Source organism: Lynx rufus, unplaced genomic scaffold (assembly GCF_022079265.1).
Source record: "Lynx rufus isolate CCGP_SWC_20201006 ecotype Redwood Valley unplaced genomic scaffold, mLynRuf1.p SCAF_2, whole genome shotgun sequence".
Classification (NCBI taxonomy): Eukaryota; Metazoa; Chordata; class Mammalia; order Carnivora; family Felidae; genus Lynx; species Lynx rufus.
Genome location: NW_025814834.1, coordinates 118,317,046 through 118,332,721, shown reverse-complemented (window position 1 = coordinate 118,332,721; position 15,676 = coordinate 118,317,046). Strand labels below are relative to the sequence as shown.

Here is a 15,676-nt window from a genome sequence, read left to right as displayed (position 1 = left end):
CTCAATGGCCACCACAGCCCTTTGTTCCTCTGGTGTGAATGTGCGTATATATATGTGTGTGTGTGTGTGTGTGTGTGTGTGTGTGTGTGTGTGTGTGTGTCTGTACACACACACACACGGAATCTGTTTCTCCTATTAGCTACCTAACCAAAGTGAGAGTTGTTGCGAAAAAGAAACAAATTCTTCCCCAGAAAAAGTCCTTCGAACTTGAGAGCTAATTATTGGATCAGAGAGAGTATTGCTCAAAGAAAACATGTAACAAGCACTGGCTTAACTGTTGGACAGCAACTGTTGACAACTAAAATTTCCAATAAGCTAAGGAAGCTATTTAATTCATAGCCATCTCCACATCCCCCACCCAGAGTAATTCCTTTTAATTATAAATCAGAACATTGTAAGGAAAGACTCCAGGAGCTATAGCAACAGGGGCAAGCTGCCATCTGGATCCTCCACGTTTCCCAACTCTTCAGAGAACTAACTGACAGTAGGAGCTTGGAGGGAAACAGAATTTTTGAAGCCAGGTTTATTCCTCCTCCCTGCTCCCAATTTGTTAGCTTAGAAACTTTAAAGACATTGGAGATTCCAGCTAAATGTTCACCACTCTGCCCTTCCCACTTAACTGAGCAGTTCTGTCCAGCCAGAACTGACCCATACGAACGAGAGTTAGACTAACCCCTCGGGGGGAAAACTACCCGAGAAGCGATCATCACTTGGCGGCCAGTAAGGAGTTGTCCTGTATTACTTCCCAACTTCTAAATTTACCAAGCTCTAGGAGGTCTCTCCAAAATACTTTTCTTCCCCTCTAATTTCAAATGATAGTGGACAAAGGGAAAATAAAGAAAAGACATTCATGAATAAGAAAATCTGTTTAGCTCTGCATGGAACCTACAGGCCATTTAGTATGAATGTAAAGGCCTCAAGTAGAAGGACTCAAGATCTGAAACTGCACCTGTTTCCTCTTCTCTTTAACAACCAGGGAGAGGGGCGCCTGGGTGGCGCAGTCGGTTAAGCGTCCGACTTCAGCCAGGTCACGATCTCGCGGTCCGTGAGTTCGAGCCCCGCGTCAGGCTCTGGGCTGATGGCTCAGAGCCTGGAGCCTGTTTCCGATTCTGTGTCTCCCTCTCTCTCTGCCCCTCCCCCGTTCATGCTCTGTCTCTCTCTGTCCCAAAAATAAATAAAAACGTTGAAAAAAAAATTTAAAAAAAAAAAAAAAAAAACAACCAGGGAGAGCTAAATCTCTCTCCTTGGCTATTAAGACCCCAGACTCCTGAGTCTGTAAAGCGTTCCAACTGGAAAGGAACGAACATCTGAAAAGTCCAGGCTATGTAGTTGTCCACCTTGGGCACTATATCTAAACTGTTTGAAACATTAAAAAGCAAAGCATTCCTGGAAATAAACTCTTAGCCGTAGCCATGTTCTGGTGTGAGACCAATGAATCTACAATGTTTCTTCCTAGAATGGGAGGCATCTCAGATTTCTTCCAGGTTAATTCAGCTTAAGGAAGAAAAATAGATGCATGCTGTACACAGCAAACTGGCTCATCCCGTTTACATTTCTTTCACTTTTTAACCCTGGTACTGAGGCCTCTAAGCAAAGCAGACATTTCTGAGACACACTGTTTACTTGGCAAAATTTAAGTGGGATGAGTATCACTCTGCTGGGTGCATCATTTCTATTTTTCCTCCTGTGATGGTTAATTTTATGTGTCAACTTGGCTGGGCCAAGGGGTACCTAAATATTTGGTCAAACATTATTCTGGGTGTGTCTGTGAGGGTTTTTTTCTGGTAAGGTTAACATCTGAATAGGTAGACTGATTAAAGCAGACAGACTGCTCTCAGAAAGAACATCAGTGCCAGTGGGCCTCATCCAAACAGTCAAAGGCTCAACTAGAACAAAATGTCTGACGCTTCTGCTAGCAAGGGGGAGCGCCTCTTGCCTGAGTGAGGACACTGGTCTTTTCCTGCCTTTGGACTCAAACTAAAAAGGCTTTTCTTAGTTCTCAAAATTTCCACCAGCTTCTGTACTGGAATTAAACCACTGGCTCTCCTAGTACTCAAGCCTTTGGGAATCGGACTAAAACTACACCATAAGCTGGCTGCTGGATCAAGATCTTGAAAACTTCTTAGTCTCCATAATCACCCAAGCTAATTCCTTATAATAAATTTCTAAGCGTGTGCACGTGCGCGTGCACACACACACACGCACACACACCTTATTGCCCTACTGACTGTTTCTCTGGAGAACGCTACCCTAGTCCACACCTTAACCTAAATTAACCTGGCACTCCAAGATACCTCCTAGGATAAAACACAAAGACTCATTAAGTGGGAGGGGTACAGGAAACAGGAAAAAAAAAAAAAAGCCTCAAGCCCTCTATCAGAGCAAAACAAGTGAAGAAAATTTCAGCTGAGACTGACACTATTTGCTATTCTGTGTATTAAAAAGGTAATTCCGTACCTACCGCTTTGTTTCTGACCCTTTGTGAAATGACTCAGATCTGCTCTTGTTCTCCAGTTTTCTAGCTGAAGTAAAAATACAACGGCCTGTCCTGGCATCTCCAGACTCTTAACAGGGACACAATTATCCTAATTTTTCTGACACAGCAAACGCGGTTCTACTTGAAAACTACCATGTGCTCTGTCAGCACATGGCCTTTCTCCATCTAAGTAGTGGCCATTAAATATTCAGAATATACCTCCTCCCCCCCCCCCCCAGCTTCTTGACCCTGTCCCCCATTCAAAACTGATGTGCAGTTTGAGGCTACCCATCAATGTGCATAGTAAATAGCTCACGGTCTCCAAAGAAACAATCTCTGCCAAGGTAGGACATGAGAGACGCAGGAGAAAACATCTTTTATTCCCTCTGGGCCCAACCTAAATCACACCTTTGTGGTGACAATTTTAGAGGCAGGCTGTTAATTTAGCAAGCCATTCTCCCACTTTCTCTCTTCCCTTCCCTACATGTTTACCCTCCATCAAAGATATCTCTAACCCCCTTCCTTCACCCCCAAACCAGTGTATGATGGCCAACAAATATTGAGGAAAGAGTCGTAGCCAAGGGAGAGACTCATCAAAGAGTGGCCCCGTCTTGTTCTGATCATTCCAAACTTTGAAGGGCTGATGTGACCAAACAGGGGCCCCTGTGACATGCACTAACAGTGGTTACATGTCCCCACCATTTCCTTTTGAGACTTTGAAGTTCCAACAACATTCTTGATCGTCTTCATTTATTCAACTTTAAACACTTAAATGCTTCAAAGAGCATGTGCATGTGCAATGAGACATTGTTAGGCTGAAAATCGAAGGCCCACCTCTCCAAGGCCAAGTTGTTTTGGGCATGATCACAATAATCAGTTTGATTCCAAGTACAGCCAGAACCAAGCAGAACAGAAAGATTTCAGAGATGATAAAAAGGGCTTAAAAAAATTAAAATGAGACAATGTGAAATCTCAATTTCTGAAGACCAATGAATTACTAAAAACAGTGAACTGGCTGTAGAAGCAGTAATGAAGTAATTCCTCTTCTGAGGGAAACTATTTTAAGGTCCCCATGACAAAAGGCAGTAAACAATGAGTTGCGGGTCATTTAAAAAAGCTCCAGAACCAAACATTTCAAATATCTGTCCTTCTGTGCCTGTATCCTGCCCAACTCACTTCCAAAAGGAACCAGAATCAGATTCCCACCAACGTAAGATTTCTAAGATGCGTCATGTTGGCTTCTGCAGAAACTGCACCTTGTGAAGTAGTCTTTAAAAATTAAAATGAGAAAACCAGAGAGTACAACGATAAGCCACTTTCTCCTCCCCACCAATTTTTCTTTGATTTTCTGAGGATTCAAAACAAAAACAAAATCATTCGTCTCAGATTCCTGAATTAACCTGACCTCGCTTGGTGGCTAATGTGGCCAAGAGCAGATGTTTTTGTACAATTAAAACAGGAAGACTTTTTATCAGCAGGACTTTAGGGCTGTGGTTCCACTGTATCTACTATCAAATACACTAATGGTAGGCTGGAGGTTAGATCAGGAAGTGGAAACATCCACTACAAGGTAACATGACAGATGGTGGGACCCTCGCTAGACTTTAAGGTAGAGTGATTCTATTCTGGCAGGGGAAACCCACATAATCAAGTTTCACACTTATAAAAGTATCACTCTGAATTCAGGAATCAGAGGCATTTGGTTGTAGATACAATTCCATCTGTAGATACTAACTTTAAATTGAGAGAAGAAAAAACACTCACTGCATTAATATTATGGGTTGGGGTTTCTTATGCGATTCCTAAATCCACCTACTACTTTTCTGTTTTGATACAATTGACAGCTGTGATAAGAAGACTACCACAGCTGTGGCTCAGATGCGGGCTTTTCAGCTTCAGAAAGTCCATCGGTCGTGTAGCTGGCTGTCACTGCTATATCTGTTGCTTGCAGAGGCCTCAGAGTTCTGGGTTTGCCGAGTAGAGTCCTCACCATTTAAGCTCTTCCTACACACAGGACACGTGTCATGCTGCAACAGAAGGAAATCGGTCCATGTAAACAGCCTGACCTGAGAAGCCAGAGGTGCTAAACACTTAAGAAACCCTGAGAGCTGGCAGGCCGAAAGACAAAAAGGGCATGCACTCTCGCACAGTACACACTGGGCTCAAAGATGGAACACCAGCACATGTTCAAATGGACCTTGAAACAGAAATGACAGAATTCCAGGCCAGGAGCTTAACAACAACTACCACACGTCACCGAACAGAACTAACCAGATACGGTGACCTGACATGGTCTAGAGCAAGGGTTAGGAAACTTTTTGTGAAGGAACTGGTAATAAATATTTTAGATTTGGCAGGCCATACTGCCTGGGTCACAACCACTCAACTCTGCTGATGCAGCACAAAGGTAGCTGCAGACAATTGGTAAACAAATGAGCGTAGCTGTGTTCCAATGAAACTTCCTTTACAAAAACAGGTGGCAGGCCCGAGACCTGTAGGCTGTGGTTTGGTAACCTCTGGTCAGAGAAGTTTCCAAACATAAGAGTGATCTAAAAAACAGTGACGGCACCAGCAGGAGTTAGGCAGGGACTAAAATCTGCTCTCCTTGGCTCTCTGTTAACCCGGGACCACCTCCCGCCCTGCCCTGCCCCAGAAGATGTGGCTGGCAGAGACAGCCCATCACACATGAGAGGCGGCTGTACTCACCAGTTCTAACCACGGCACAATACAACTGCTGTGGAAAAAGTGGTTGCAGGGTAACTGCCGGACTTCCTCTTCAACTGTGTAATCTTCTTTGCACACTGGACACTCTAAACCCATATCTGTTGGAGGAGGAAATGCCTTCTAAAGTAAGCGAGCAAAAAGAAGGAAGAAAAAACTAGTCCAGAGGAATGCGTAAGATACAAAGTGTACCCTAGGTGGAGGTAGGAAGCACAAACTGCGCTTCACCATGGGGGAGGAGCTGGGAGTAGAAAGGGACTTTTGTGAAAAGGAGGATCGACGAACGGGCTTAGTCCAGAAAGGCCTACTTTTCAACATCAAGGCTTGCAAAAAATAAACCGGGGCTTGGATGATCTGTTAAGTAAAACAGGAAAAGCATCTTCCCAGACGTGTGATATCCTTCTGGCAGTTTCTACTCAGGAAACACAGGCAATCTGTCCACTACAACCACGAGATATATCTGAGCAATCTCAGCAGTTCCCAGTCAGTGTCTCAAGCCACTTTAACCCTGCCATTTTCCACATTTCGCGTCCTCTTTCAGAGTGGTTGTCCTAAAGCCCTCGGGACAAGTTAATTAAAAGCTGCACCAGGAGGTGGTGCTGCAGAATTGCAAAGCCCAAGGACAGCTCAGGCTCCAAGTCCAGAGACAAGAAGCCCTCTGTGAGGAAATGGCTACACACTAACCTGGGAGTACCAGGCAGCAAACTCGGGGTCTCCCAAGTCTGGCTAATGATACCAGCTCCTCCTCTCCAATGGCCAGCATGTGCTACATACATGCCCAAAGCACTCAAGGGCCCGGAATAATAAGACTACCAAGAGTCACTCCTTCCTCTCCACTCTTATCTAACACCTTTACCTCAACTCCACCTTTTATTTCTTATGACTGGTCCACCGGAACAGCCTCCCAGGAAGTAGGTACCCTTGACCCCAGCCTTCAACCCTCCAAATTTATCCTATGCTTTGCAAGCAGCTCACTTCCCCTAATACTAGCTTCAGAGCACCCCCCCAGCTGGCACCTCAAAATCACCAAATTCAAAATGAAAACCATCACATCACTTCCATCCCCAAACCCCACTAGACCAGGGGTAGTGGTGGGGGGGGGTGGTTACAAGCCTCCACCCTGATAGATGGCAGCACCGCCTCTTGTAGTTCCTGAGCTGCAAAATCTGACAGTCATCTTTGACCCTTTTCCCTCTTTTATCCCATTAGGCAATCGGTGATGAAAGCCTTTCTTCAAAGTGATATTGAGTCTACCCTTCCCCATCTGTCAGCATTGCCACTGTCACCTGCACCCCGCCTGGATGTTGCAGCAGCCCCTTGAATCCCCGTTTCTGCTTTCTTTGCCTTCCAATCTATTTGAGATACTACCTCCAGCCGAATCTTCCCTAAAGAGCACCTAAATTCCCCCAATCCTCCATTTGGGGACCTATAAAACTTGCCTGCTACCTAAAACATCCAGCCCTAACTACTCTGCCAGTTTCAACGTCCGCTCAAACAAGGCCTTTCTACCCAATCATACCTCCCATGCTCCCAAACCAGACTGCATTTCAGGGTTCATCAGGCCACTCTCCTTTTCCCTGATCCAGACACTATGCCCATGCTGACATTCTCACACTGGTTCATACTCTTCCTTGAACAGAATGACCTCTCTGAGATGGCCTATCCTGTCTTTTAAATCTTCTGACTCTAAACTGGAATTTGTAGTACAAGAAACTCCCAGTTCGAAATAATGTTCCTTGTCACTAAATTCCTTCAGTGCTTAAAAGTAAAAAAACTGTATCTAATGTACCTGACTGTATCTGACAGAATAAATGTGAAACAAATTCTCAGCCTCCAATTTTTTTTCTCTTCCTCAGTATCATCCACTCAATACTATTTTTGATACTGTTTTTTATGTGTATTCATTTTGAAAGAGAGAGAGAGAAAGGGAGAGAGACAGAGAGGGAGGGAGACAGGACCCAAGCAGGTTCCGGCTGTCTGCCCCGAGCCCAATGTGGGGCTTGATCTCACCACTGTGAGATCATGACCTAATCTGAAATCAAGAGTCAGATGCTTACCTGACTGAGCCACCCAGGTGCTCCTGTACCGTTTTCTAATCATTTAGTTGAGTTTTGCTTCCCCTAGTAAGTTCTTCAAAAAATCAAGTCTTGGGGTGCCTGGGTGGCTCAGTCAGTTAAGCATCCGACTCTTGATTTCATCTCAGGTCATGATCTTACAGTTCATGGGATCAAACCTCATGTCAGGCTTGGGATTCTCTCTCCCTCTCTCTGCCCCTCCACAACCCGTGCACGTGCGTTCTCTCTCTCTCTCTCTCTCTCTCTCTCTCTCTCTCTCTCTCTCTCTCACAAATAAATAAACTTAAAAAAAAAAAAAAAAAAAGACTAACCCTAAATGAAAAGGTAGGCCCTATCTTCCACTTACGGCACCAAGTAGCAATTTTAGTTAGGAGTGCTACAGCTTCACCTAAAGATCCTTAGTACAGGAAGGTGCTGCGATTTTGAACAGAGATCAGATTTGACAGAAGAAGTATGGAAATGAACCTACCAACTTGTTCCTGAGTTACTGTCACTGTTGGAAGAGATGTGATCTTTTCTTTGTCAGCCGGGGGAGGCCCTGTGTTTTCCAGTTGTCCTAAAAGCTACAAAAAAGGAAAAAGAAAAAGAAGAAGAAGTGGCAGACATCCTACCATCCCTGGGGAGGGAGCTGCTCCAGCTGAGAACAAACAGTGCATATATTAGAAATGTTAGTTGCTCTTACTTCTGCAAGGCTCTGAAAGGCTTGGGTTTCCCCTTTCCTGCTGCCGGAACACTTGTAATTGCTTTACAATTTCAGAGTGACATCAGTGTAACCCTACAGACAAACCCATCATTGCAAGGCCCACCTTTGGGCATAAAGCAATTTCAGAGGCAGCATAAGGGTTGTGATGTCAGGAGTAAAATTAAAACTGAACAAAAGGTAATACTTAACTGGTCTAAAAACTTCATTCTGCTGGAAGAAATAAAAGGGTGAGAGTATGGAAAGTAGCATCAAGTAAGCCAAGAAATAGGTAAATTACTGCCTATGAGAAGATTTGGATATAAATGACATGCTTTCTATTCTCAGCAATCCACAAGGGAAATGAAAACTATTTAAACTAAAATAAACATAAATAAGTGGAAGCGATTATATATGTCATGGGAATACCTTTTTCTCTGCTTCCTTCCCCTACTTTGCTCCATCTAGCAGAAATCCCTGCTTCAAACATGTGAGGAGACCCTCCTTTTTTGTGAAGTAGTTGTTAACAGGATCCTCACAGGACTGAACAAGAGGCCAAAAATACAAAATACTGTTTGTTACAGGAGAAGTCTTTTCTTCCTACAGAGGTGAAACCATCTTCTAGAAAGTCCCTAGGACCTCAAATGTACATGGATGCTAAACTAAATCCGTAAACCATTCATCCCTTCAGTAAAATGGAAACCCACAAGCTCAAAATATTAGGGAAAGCAGAGTGACTGCCATTCAGAAAGTAGCAGAAGGAAAGCAGGAAGCCTGTGGAACCATGAGACACACTGAACAGACACCCTCAAAAGGCAGCTCCTCACCTGGGTTACAATGGCATCAAGCCCTGTCTGACCCCAGGCATAGTCCCCAGGGTTGGAGTGCAGCATCCCGCTCCTATACATGAGATGAGACAGACAGCATTAGACGGAGTGACCAGGCTCTGCCTCACACCACAGAAAAAACTGGGAGATCCCGTTCTCTCTCAGAGCTGGAAAGTCACTAGTTCTCTAAAATCAAGTGGCAAAGAACTTCTCGGTATTTTTAAGGTCAAAGAGATTATCCAGAAGTCGTCTCTTACTCTCTTTAAGTAAGGAATTTTTACTTAATCGAATAGAACATAAAATGTGAAGCTACCTAAAATACCACATGACACACCAGAGAGAAAAGAGTGACTCATTGCCTATTGGCTAAGAAAAGTTTGTCTTCTCTACGCCCATGTAGAGTAAATATAGATGGAGCTGCTTTTTAAGGAGAGTTTTCCCTCTGTGACTGGCCAAAATCTGTAGCAGACTTCCCTCATTCGAAGAGGCTGCCCACGGTCCTGGACAATGAGGAGCTTTCAAGGAGAGAAGCGGCCACAGTGGTCTCTGAATCACAACCTAGAGCAATTACAAAAGGGACTCAGCAGCCCCTCTTTTTGGAGCTGCTGGTGCACTACCCTGGATGACAGATGTCCAAGCTCTTTGGCTGGAACGTGTTAAAAGAAACTAGAGGCTGGAAAATAGGGTAACTGAGTGGAAGGACCGAGGACCCTCTGAGCAAAGGAGGCTTCCGAGGCAGAGTCGGAAGTGGTATGTGATTGCCTAGACAAGAAGAAATTCCATCTTAACTTCTATCGTACTTAAGTGACACTCTGATACTGAAATACAGCCTTTTATTTCTCCTGAGATACCTTCTTAAGAATTTCAGCAATTCTTAAGGAATAAAATCTTTCCGTACAACCTAGAGAAGAAACTTGCAAGTCAGATGCCAGCTTGGCAGGGACCATCTCATTCCCCTCTCAACACAACTCTCAAACCAGAATATGAACCAAACCCGACACATCCAGTGCCCAGACATCCTGGGGGACCAGGATGGTCCTCAGGAGACTGAACAATAAAAAAATAAGTTCTGATTAAGTTTGGGCTCAGCAAATAAAGGCAATCTAACAGTCTGCCAATCAAATCTATATACTCACCTATTCAGCTCTTTCTCTTTCTCACAATGGTACATATACCTAAAATGCTGCTGCTCCAGCAAAGTAAGACAGAAGGCAATTCACTACTTACCAGGAAAAAGGATGTGAGGATCCAGGAATTGCAGAATTTGCAAAGAATCCTGCAAATATCTGCTGTATTATGCTGTTGCAGGGGAAAAAAAAATTAGGTAAGACAAGAGACTTATGAAAGTACTCTACAGATATCTATGGCTGACAATCAGCAACTCCTCCAACTACCATGGGTCCTCACTTACCATTGTACAAAAGGTAGCACCAGAAATCAGTCAACTACCTGGTAAAGTGCTATTTTGCTATTATGGCTATCTTCCTGAGCTCCATGATCTTATGTATTAATAGATTTTTGTGAACTAGGCTTGAAATGAATCTGATTACATGGTGCAGTTTTCCAGCTATGTTCCTTGGACCTCTGGCAACAGTATTAGGCTGAAAAGGATGCTAAACCACTGGGATTTAGGCCCAGGCTGTAAACAGTAATGCCATTTTTATGTGTTTTACACATTGGGTTTCTACATGAGATATTATTTAAAGAGCCCTGTAAAAAATTTTTTCAGAATAATTCCATTTTACAAACATTTAGCAACATACTACATTAGCCCTCAAAAGGTGTTTCAATTGCTTCTAACACAAACACAATCAAATACACACACATCTGACATTTGTCATTCTGAATACTTAAGATGGCTCATCTACTCAGTCCTTTATACTGGTGAACTGATCTTTGTTACCCAGAGATAATGGGCAAAAGAAAAAGACTGAAGAAAGATTTGTTTTGTGAATAATATGAACATTTTTCTTTCTTTCTTTTTAATGTTTATTTATTTTTGAGAGACAGCGTGCAAGTGGCGGGGGAGAGGGCAGAGAGAGAGGGAGACAAAGAATCTGAAGGAGGCTCCAGGCTCCAAGATGTCAGCACAGAGCCTGACATGGAGCTCAGACCCATGAACTGTGAGATCATGACCTGAGCTGAAGTCGGATGCCCAACTGACTGAGCCACCCAGGTGCCCCTTCTCTTTTTTTCTCTGGCTTTATGTAGATATAATTGATATGATACATACTTTTAACCCCTTGGGTCCCACTTTTCTTATTAGGCCAGTCAATACAACAATGGCAGTAGCCAATATTAGACTCTCCCTATTCCTAAAGTTCAACAGTAGATAACTAGACTATGTGTTTGTTTTAAAATAATTGTCCACATATTATTTTATGTTCCTCCTTTGAGTGTATGGACTTAGTGATTTAATTCTTTTTTTATTGAGGCATACTTCACATGAACATTATATTAGTTTCAGGTGTATAACATGATTCAATGTCTGTATATATTGTAAATGATCACCACAAAAAGGCTAGGTAACGTTCATCATCATAGTTACAACATATTTTTCTGTGATTATAAGTTTTAAGATCTATTCTCTTAGCAACTTGCAAATATGTAATAATTATTAACTATAATGCTGTAATTACCTATAATTAGTATAAGAAACTATAATCTCTTTGCAGTTTTGATTTGCATTTCCCTGATGATATAGTCACGATGCTGTACATTACATCCCCATCATTTATTTTATAACTAGAAGTCTGTACCTCTGGACCTCCTTCACCTATTTCACCCACACCCTACCCCCTACCTCTGGCAACCACCTATCTATTCTCTTTATCAATGAGCTTTTCTTTCTCTTTTTTTTTTTACAATTCCACATATAAGTGAGATCATATGGCATTTGTCTTTTTCCATCTAACTTATTTCGCTTATCACAATATCCTCAAGGTCCATCCATGTTGTTGAAAATGACAAGATTTCATTTCTTTATGGCCAAATAATATTCCTGTGGGCGTGTGCTGTGTGTGTGTGTGGTGTATATTTATACAAAACACATTTTCTTTAACCATATCCATCAACAGACACAGGTTGTTTCCATGTCTTGGCTATGATAAATAACACTGCAATGAATACAGGAGTGTATATATCTTTTTGAATTAAGGTTTTCATTCTCTTTAGATAAATATTCAGAAGCGGAATTGCTGGATCATATGGTAGTTCTATTTTTAACTTTTTGAGGAACCTCCATACTGTTTTCCACACTGGCTGCACCAAATTTACATTCCCACCAAGAGTGCACAAGGGCTTCCTTTTCTCCACATCCTTGGCAACACTTGTTATTTCTTGTCTTTTCGATAGTAGCCATTCTAACAGGTGTGAGGTGACATTTCACTGGTTTTGATTTCCAATTCCCTGCTTACTGATGTTGAGCACACTTTCATGTACGTGTTGGCCATCTATATGTCTTCTTCAGAAAAACAGCTATTCAGGTCTTCTAATCCATTTTTTAATCAGATTGGTTTTCTTTTCTTTTTCTTTTTTGCATTATATGAGTTTTTTCTATATTTGGGTTATTAACTCCTTATCAGATTTGCAAATATTGTCTCCCATTTAGTAGTTTGCCTTTTCATTCTGTTGACGGTTTCCTTTGCTGTGCAGAAGCTTTTTAGTTTGTTAGCCTGTCTATTTTTGCTATTGTCGCCTTTGCTTTTGAAGTCAGATCCAAAAAAAATCATTTCCGGATCAATGTCAAGGAGCTTACTGCTTACACTTTCTTCTAAAAGGTTTATGGTTTCAGGTCTGACATTCAATCCATTTTGAGTTAATTTTTATGTATGGCGTAAGATATGGTCCAGTTTCATTCTTTTACATGTAGCTGTCCAGTTTTCCCAATGTCATTTGTTGAAGAGACTGCCTTCTCCCCACTGTATATTCTTGGCTCCTTTATTTCTGAGCTCTCTATTCCATTCCACTGATTTAGGTGTCTGTTTTTATACCAGTACCATACTGTGACTTACTTCTTGACAATGGAGTATGAGAGGACAACTTTCAAGATTAGTCATAAAAAGCATTGTGGCTTCCTCCTTTCACTCTCTCTTAAATCACTTTCTTGGAAAAGTGCCACGTAAAGCAGTCCTGTGAAGACCCACATGATAAGGAACTGAAGCCGCCTCCCAATGGCCAGAACTAACTTGCCAGAATATGAGTAATTCTCAGTTGATCCTTCAGATGACTGAAGTAACAGCCAACGTCTTAACTGTAAGCTCATAAGACACTGGGCCAGAACCACTCAGCTAAGCTGTCCCAAATTCCTGACCCAAAGAACTTATGAGATGATTAATGTTTATCTTCAGTCACTAAGCTCTAGTGTAATTTATTATACAGCAATAGATAACTAATCCAGATTTTGATGCCTAGAAGTATGTTCTGTTGTAACAAAAACCTAAAATGTGGGAGTAGATTTAGAACCCAAAAGAGGGTATAAGTTAGGACTGTGAGATGAGTATCAGTGAAAGTTTGAACAGCCTTGAAGAAACAGTAGAAGTATCATGGCCTTTGAGGAAGTTATGGGTGAGAGCTTAAGTGAGAAAGATCTTGGAAACTGGAGGGAAAGTGATCCTTGTTATGTAGTAGCAATAACAATATGTAAAGTAGAAGTTGTGGCTCATGAACTGGGTGACAGTCTAGCCAGTGAGATGTCCAGACAAGAAGGCAGAAGGTACCTCTTGGCTTCTTCTTGCTGCTTACATTAAAATGCAAGAGAGGGATAAATTAAAGGGAAAGATGGTTAAAGTTTATTTTATTTTATTTTTTAGTAATCTCTATACCCAACACAGGCTCAACCTCACAACCCGGAGATTAAGAGTCGAATATTCTTCCAATTGAGCCAGCCAGGTGCCCCTAAAGAGGAGGATAGTTCAACAAAAAGGAGTTAAGACTAAATAATTCTGAAAATTCCCAGCCTCTCCAGATGGTTAATGATACTAAAATTAAGAAATGGCTTCCAAGCAAAGATCAAATCTATCCAGGGCATGGCCAAAGAAAATGGTTAATGAGGAAGTCTAGCATGTGGTTACCAAAATTCTTTGTTAAGGCCTCAGAAAGATCTACATAGCCTAAAGAACTATTCAATCAAACAACTGGGCTTCCAAGAGGCCTAAGGGTGTTGTATTAGTTCCCAAGGACTACTATAACAAATTCCCACAAATATACAGCTTAAAAAGAAAGGAATTTATTCTCTCATAGTTTTGGAAGCCAGATTCTGAAATCAAGATGTTGTTAGGGTTAGTTCCTTCGGAGACTCTCAGGGAAAACCTGTTCCATGCCTCTCTCCTAGCTTGTGGTGGTTCCCAGCAATCCTTGCTATTTCTTGGCTTTTAAACACTTTAATCTCTGCCTTGGTTGTCATGTGCCTTTCTTTCCTGCGTCTTCTGTATCCAAATTTCTCTAAGAATACCAGCCACTGGATTTGGGCCCACTCTAACTCATTATGATCTCACCTTTAACTTGATTACATTTGTAAAGACCTTATGCCAAATAATACCACATTCACAGGTAGTGGGGTTCAGGACCTAAACGTATCTTTTTTTTTTTTAATTTGTTTATTTTATTTATTTATTTTCATCTTCAGTTATTTTTGAGAGAGACAGCAGACAGAGTGTGAGCAGGGGAGGAAGAGAGAGGGAGGGAGACACAAAATCCAAAGCAGGCTCCAGGCTCTCATCTGTCAGCACAGAGCCCAACGCAGGGCTCAAACTCACAAACTGAGATTATGAGCTGAACTGAAGCCGGAAGCTTAACCAACTGAGCCACACAGGCTCCCCTGGACCTAAACATGTCTTTGTGGAGAATACAATTGTACCCACTACAAGTACTGTCCCTTAGCAATACCAGAAGCCCAAAGCAGAAAGGAGATTATCTCTGGAAAATATATGTGGGTGTGGCTTTTCCTAAAGGCATGAATCTCAGTAACATTCATAAGAGACTCTAAGTTTTAAAAAGAAAACACTGCCAGCTTAAATTAAAAGGTACAGAGGCAAAACTAAATGAAAAGAAGCCTCTTGGGCCCTTAAAACTCTAGTGGCAAGAAACAGACTAAGAAAACTATGCAGCTGCAAACCTGGACTATTTTTCATGGAAAAGAAAAGATAATTCACAAGGTGAAACCAAGAGCCTAGAAGGAGGAAACAAGAGCCACAGAGCAGCATTCCTGGGCAAAAGGAGAACTAAGTCCTAATCAAGGAACTGCCAACATTTATACAGATAACATCAGAACTGCTGTAAATCAGTGACTTCTTGGTGCCTCCCATTTTCTCCCTTTTCAAATAGGAATCTCGGGGCGCCTGGGTGGTCAGTCGGTTAAGCATCCAACTTCCGTGCAGGTCATGATCTCATGGTTCGTGGGTTTGAGCCCCATGTCGGGCTCTGTGCTGACAGCTGAGAGGCTGGAGCCTGCTTCGGATTCATTCTGTGTCTCTCCCTCTCTGTGCCCCTCCCCCGCTCTCACTCTGTCTCTCAAAAATAAACAAACATTAAATAGGAACCTCCATACCTGTTTATTGTATGCCTATCCCATCACTGTATGTTGGGTGTGTGAGGAGTAGAAAACTTGTCTCTTTAATTTATAGGTGTTCACATCAAAAGAAACTGTTCTTGAGGAACTATACCCAAGGAGCCTCATCCAAGTGTGGATTTCAACAACCTGGATTTCCAGTGGGAAAAGGCTTTTGTGGATCTTGGGAGGATGCGAGTATATTTTGCACATGGGAGAAATATAAGTAATTTGTGGCCAGAGAGTGAAATACAGTAGTTCTAAAATATGTCTACAAATCTTTAATACTCCTCCTTTCAAGGGGTGGAGTTTAATTCTCCTCCCCTTGAATGTGGGCTAGATCCAGTGACT

General features: G+C 42.2%; 1 protein-coding gene across 1 annotated transcript in view; it reads right to left on the bottom strand.

Moving 5' to 3' along the window:
- Window positions 1-3,209: 3,209 nt before the first annotated feature.
- The window catches only part of RNF115 (ring finger protein 115), an 84,504-nt gene continuing 72,037 nt past the window's right edge, over window positions 3,210-15,676 (bottom strand). The window contains exons 5-9 of the mRNA XM_047085803.1: window positions 10,006-10,077; window positions 8,779-8,851; window positions 7,742-7,835; window positions 5,183-5,298; window positions 3,210-4,503 (exon numbers count right to left, since the gene is read on the bottom strand). Of these exons, the coding sequence (XP_046941759.1) occupies window positions 4,372-4,503; window positions 5,183-5,298; window positions 7,742-7,835; window positions 8,779-8,851; window positions 10,006-10,077 (487 nt within the window). The 3' untranslated portion in view covers window positions 3,210-4,371. The remainder of the gene's footprint in view (window positions 4,504-5,182; window positions 5,299-7,741; window positions 7,836-8,778; window positions 8,852-10,005; window positions 10,078-15,676) is intronic.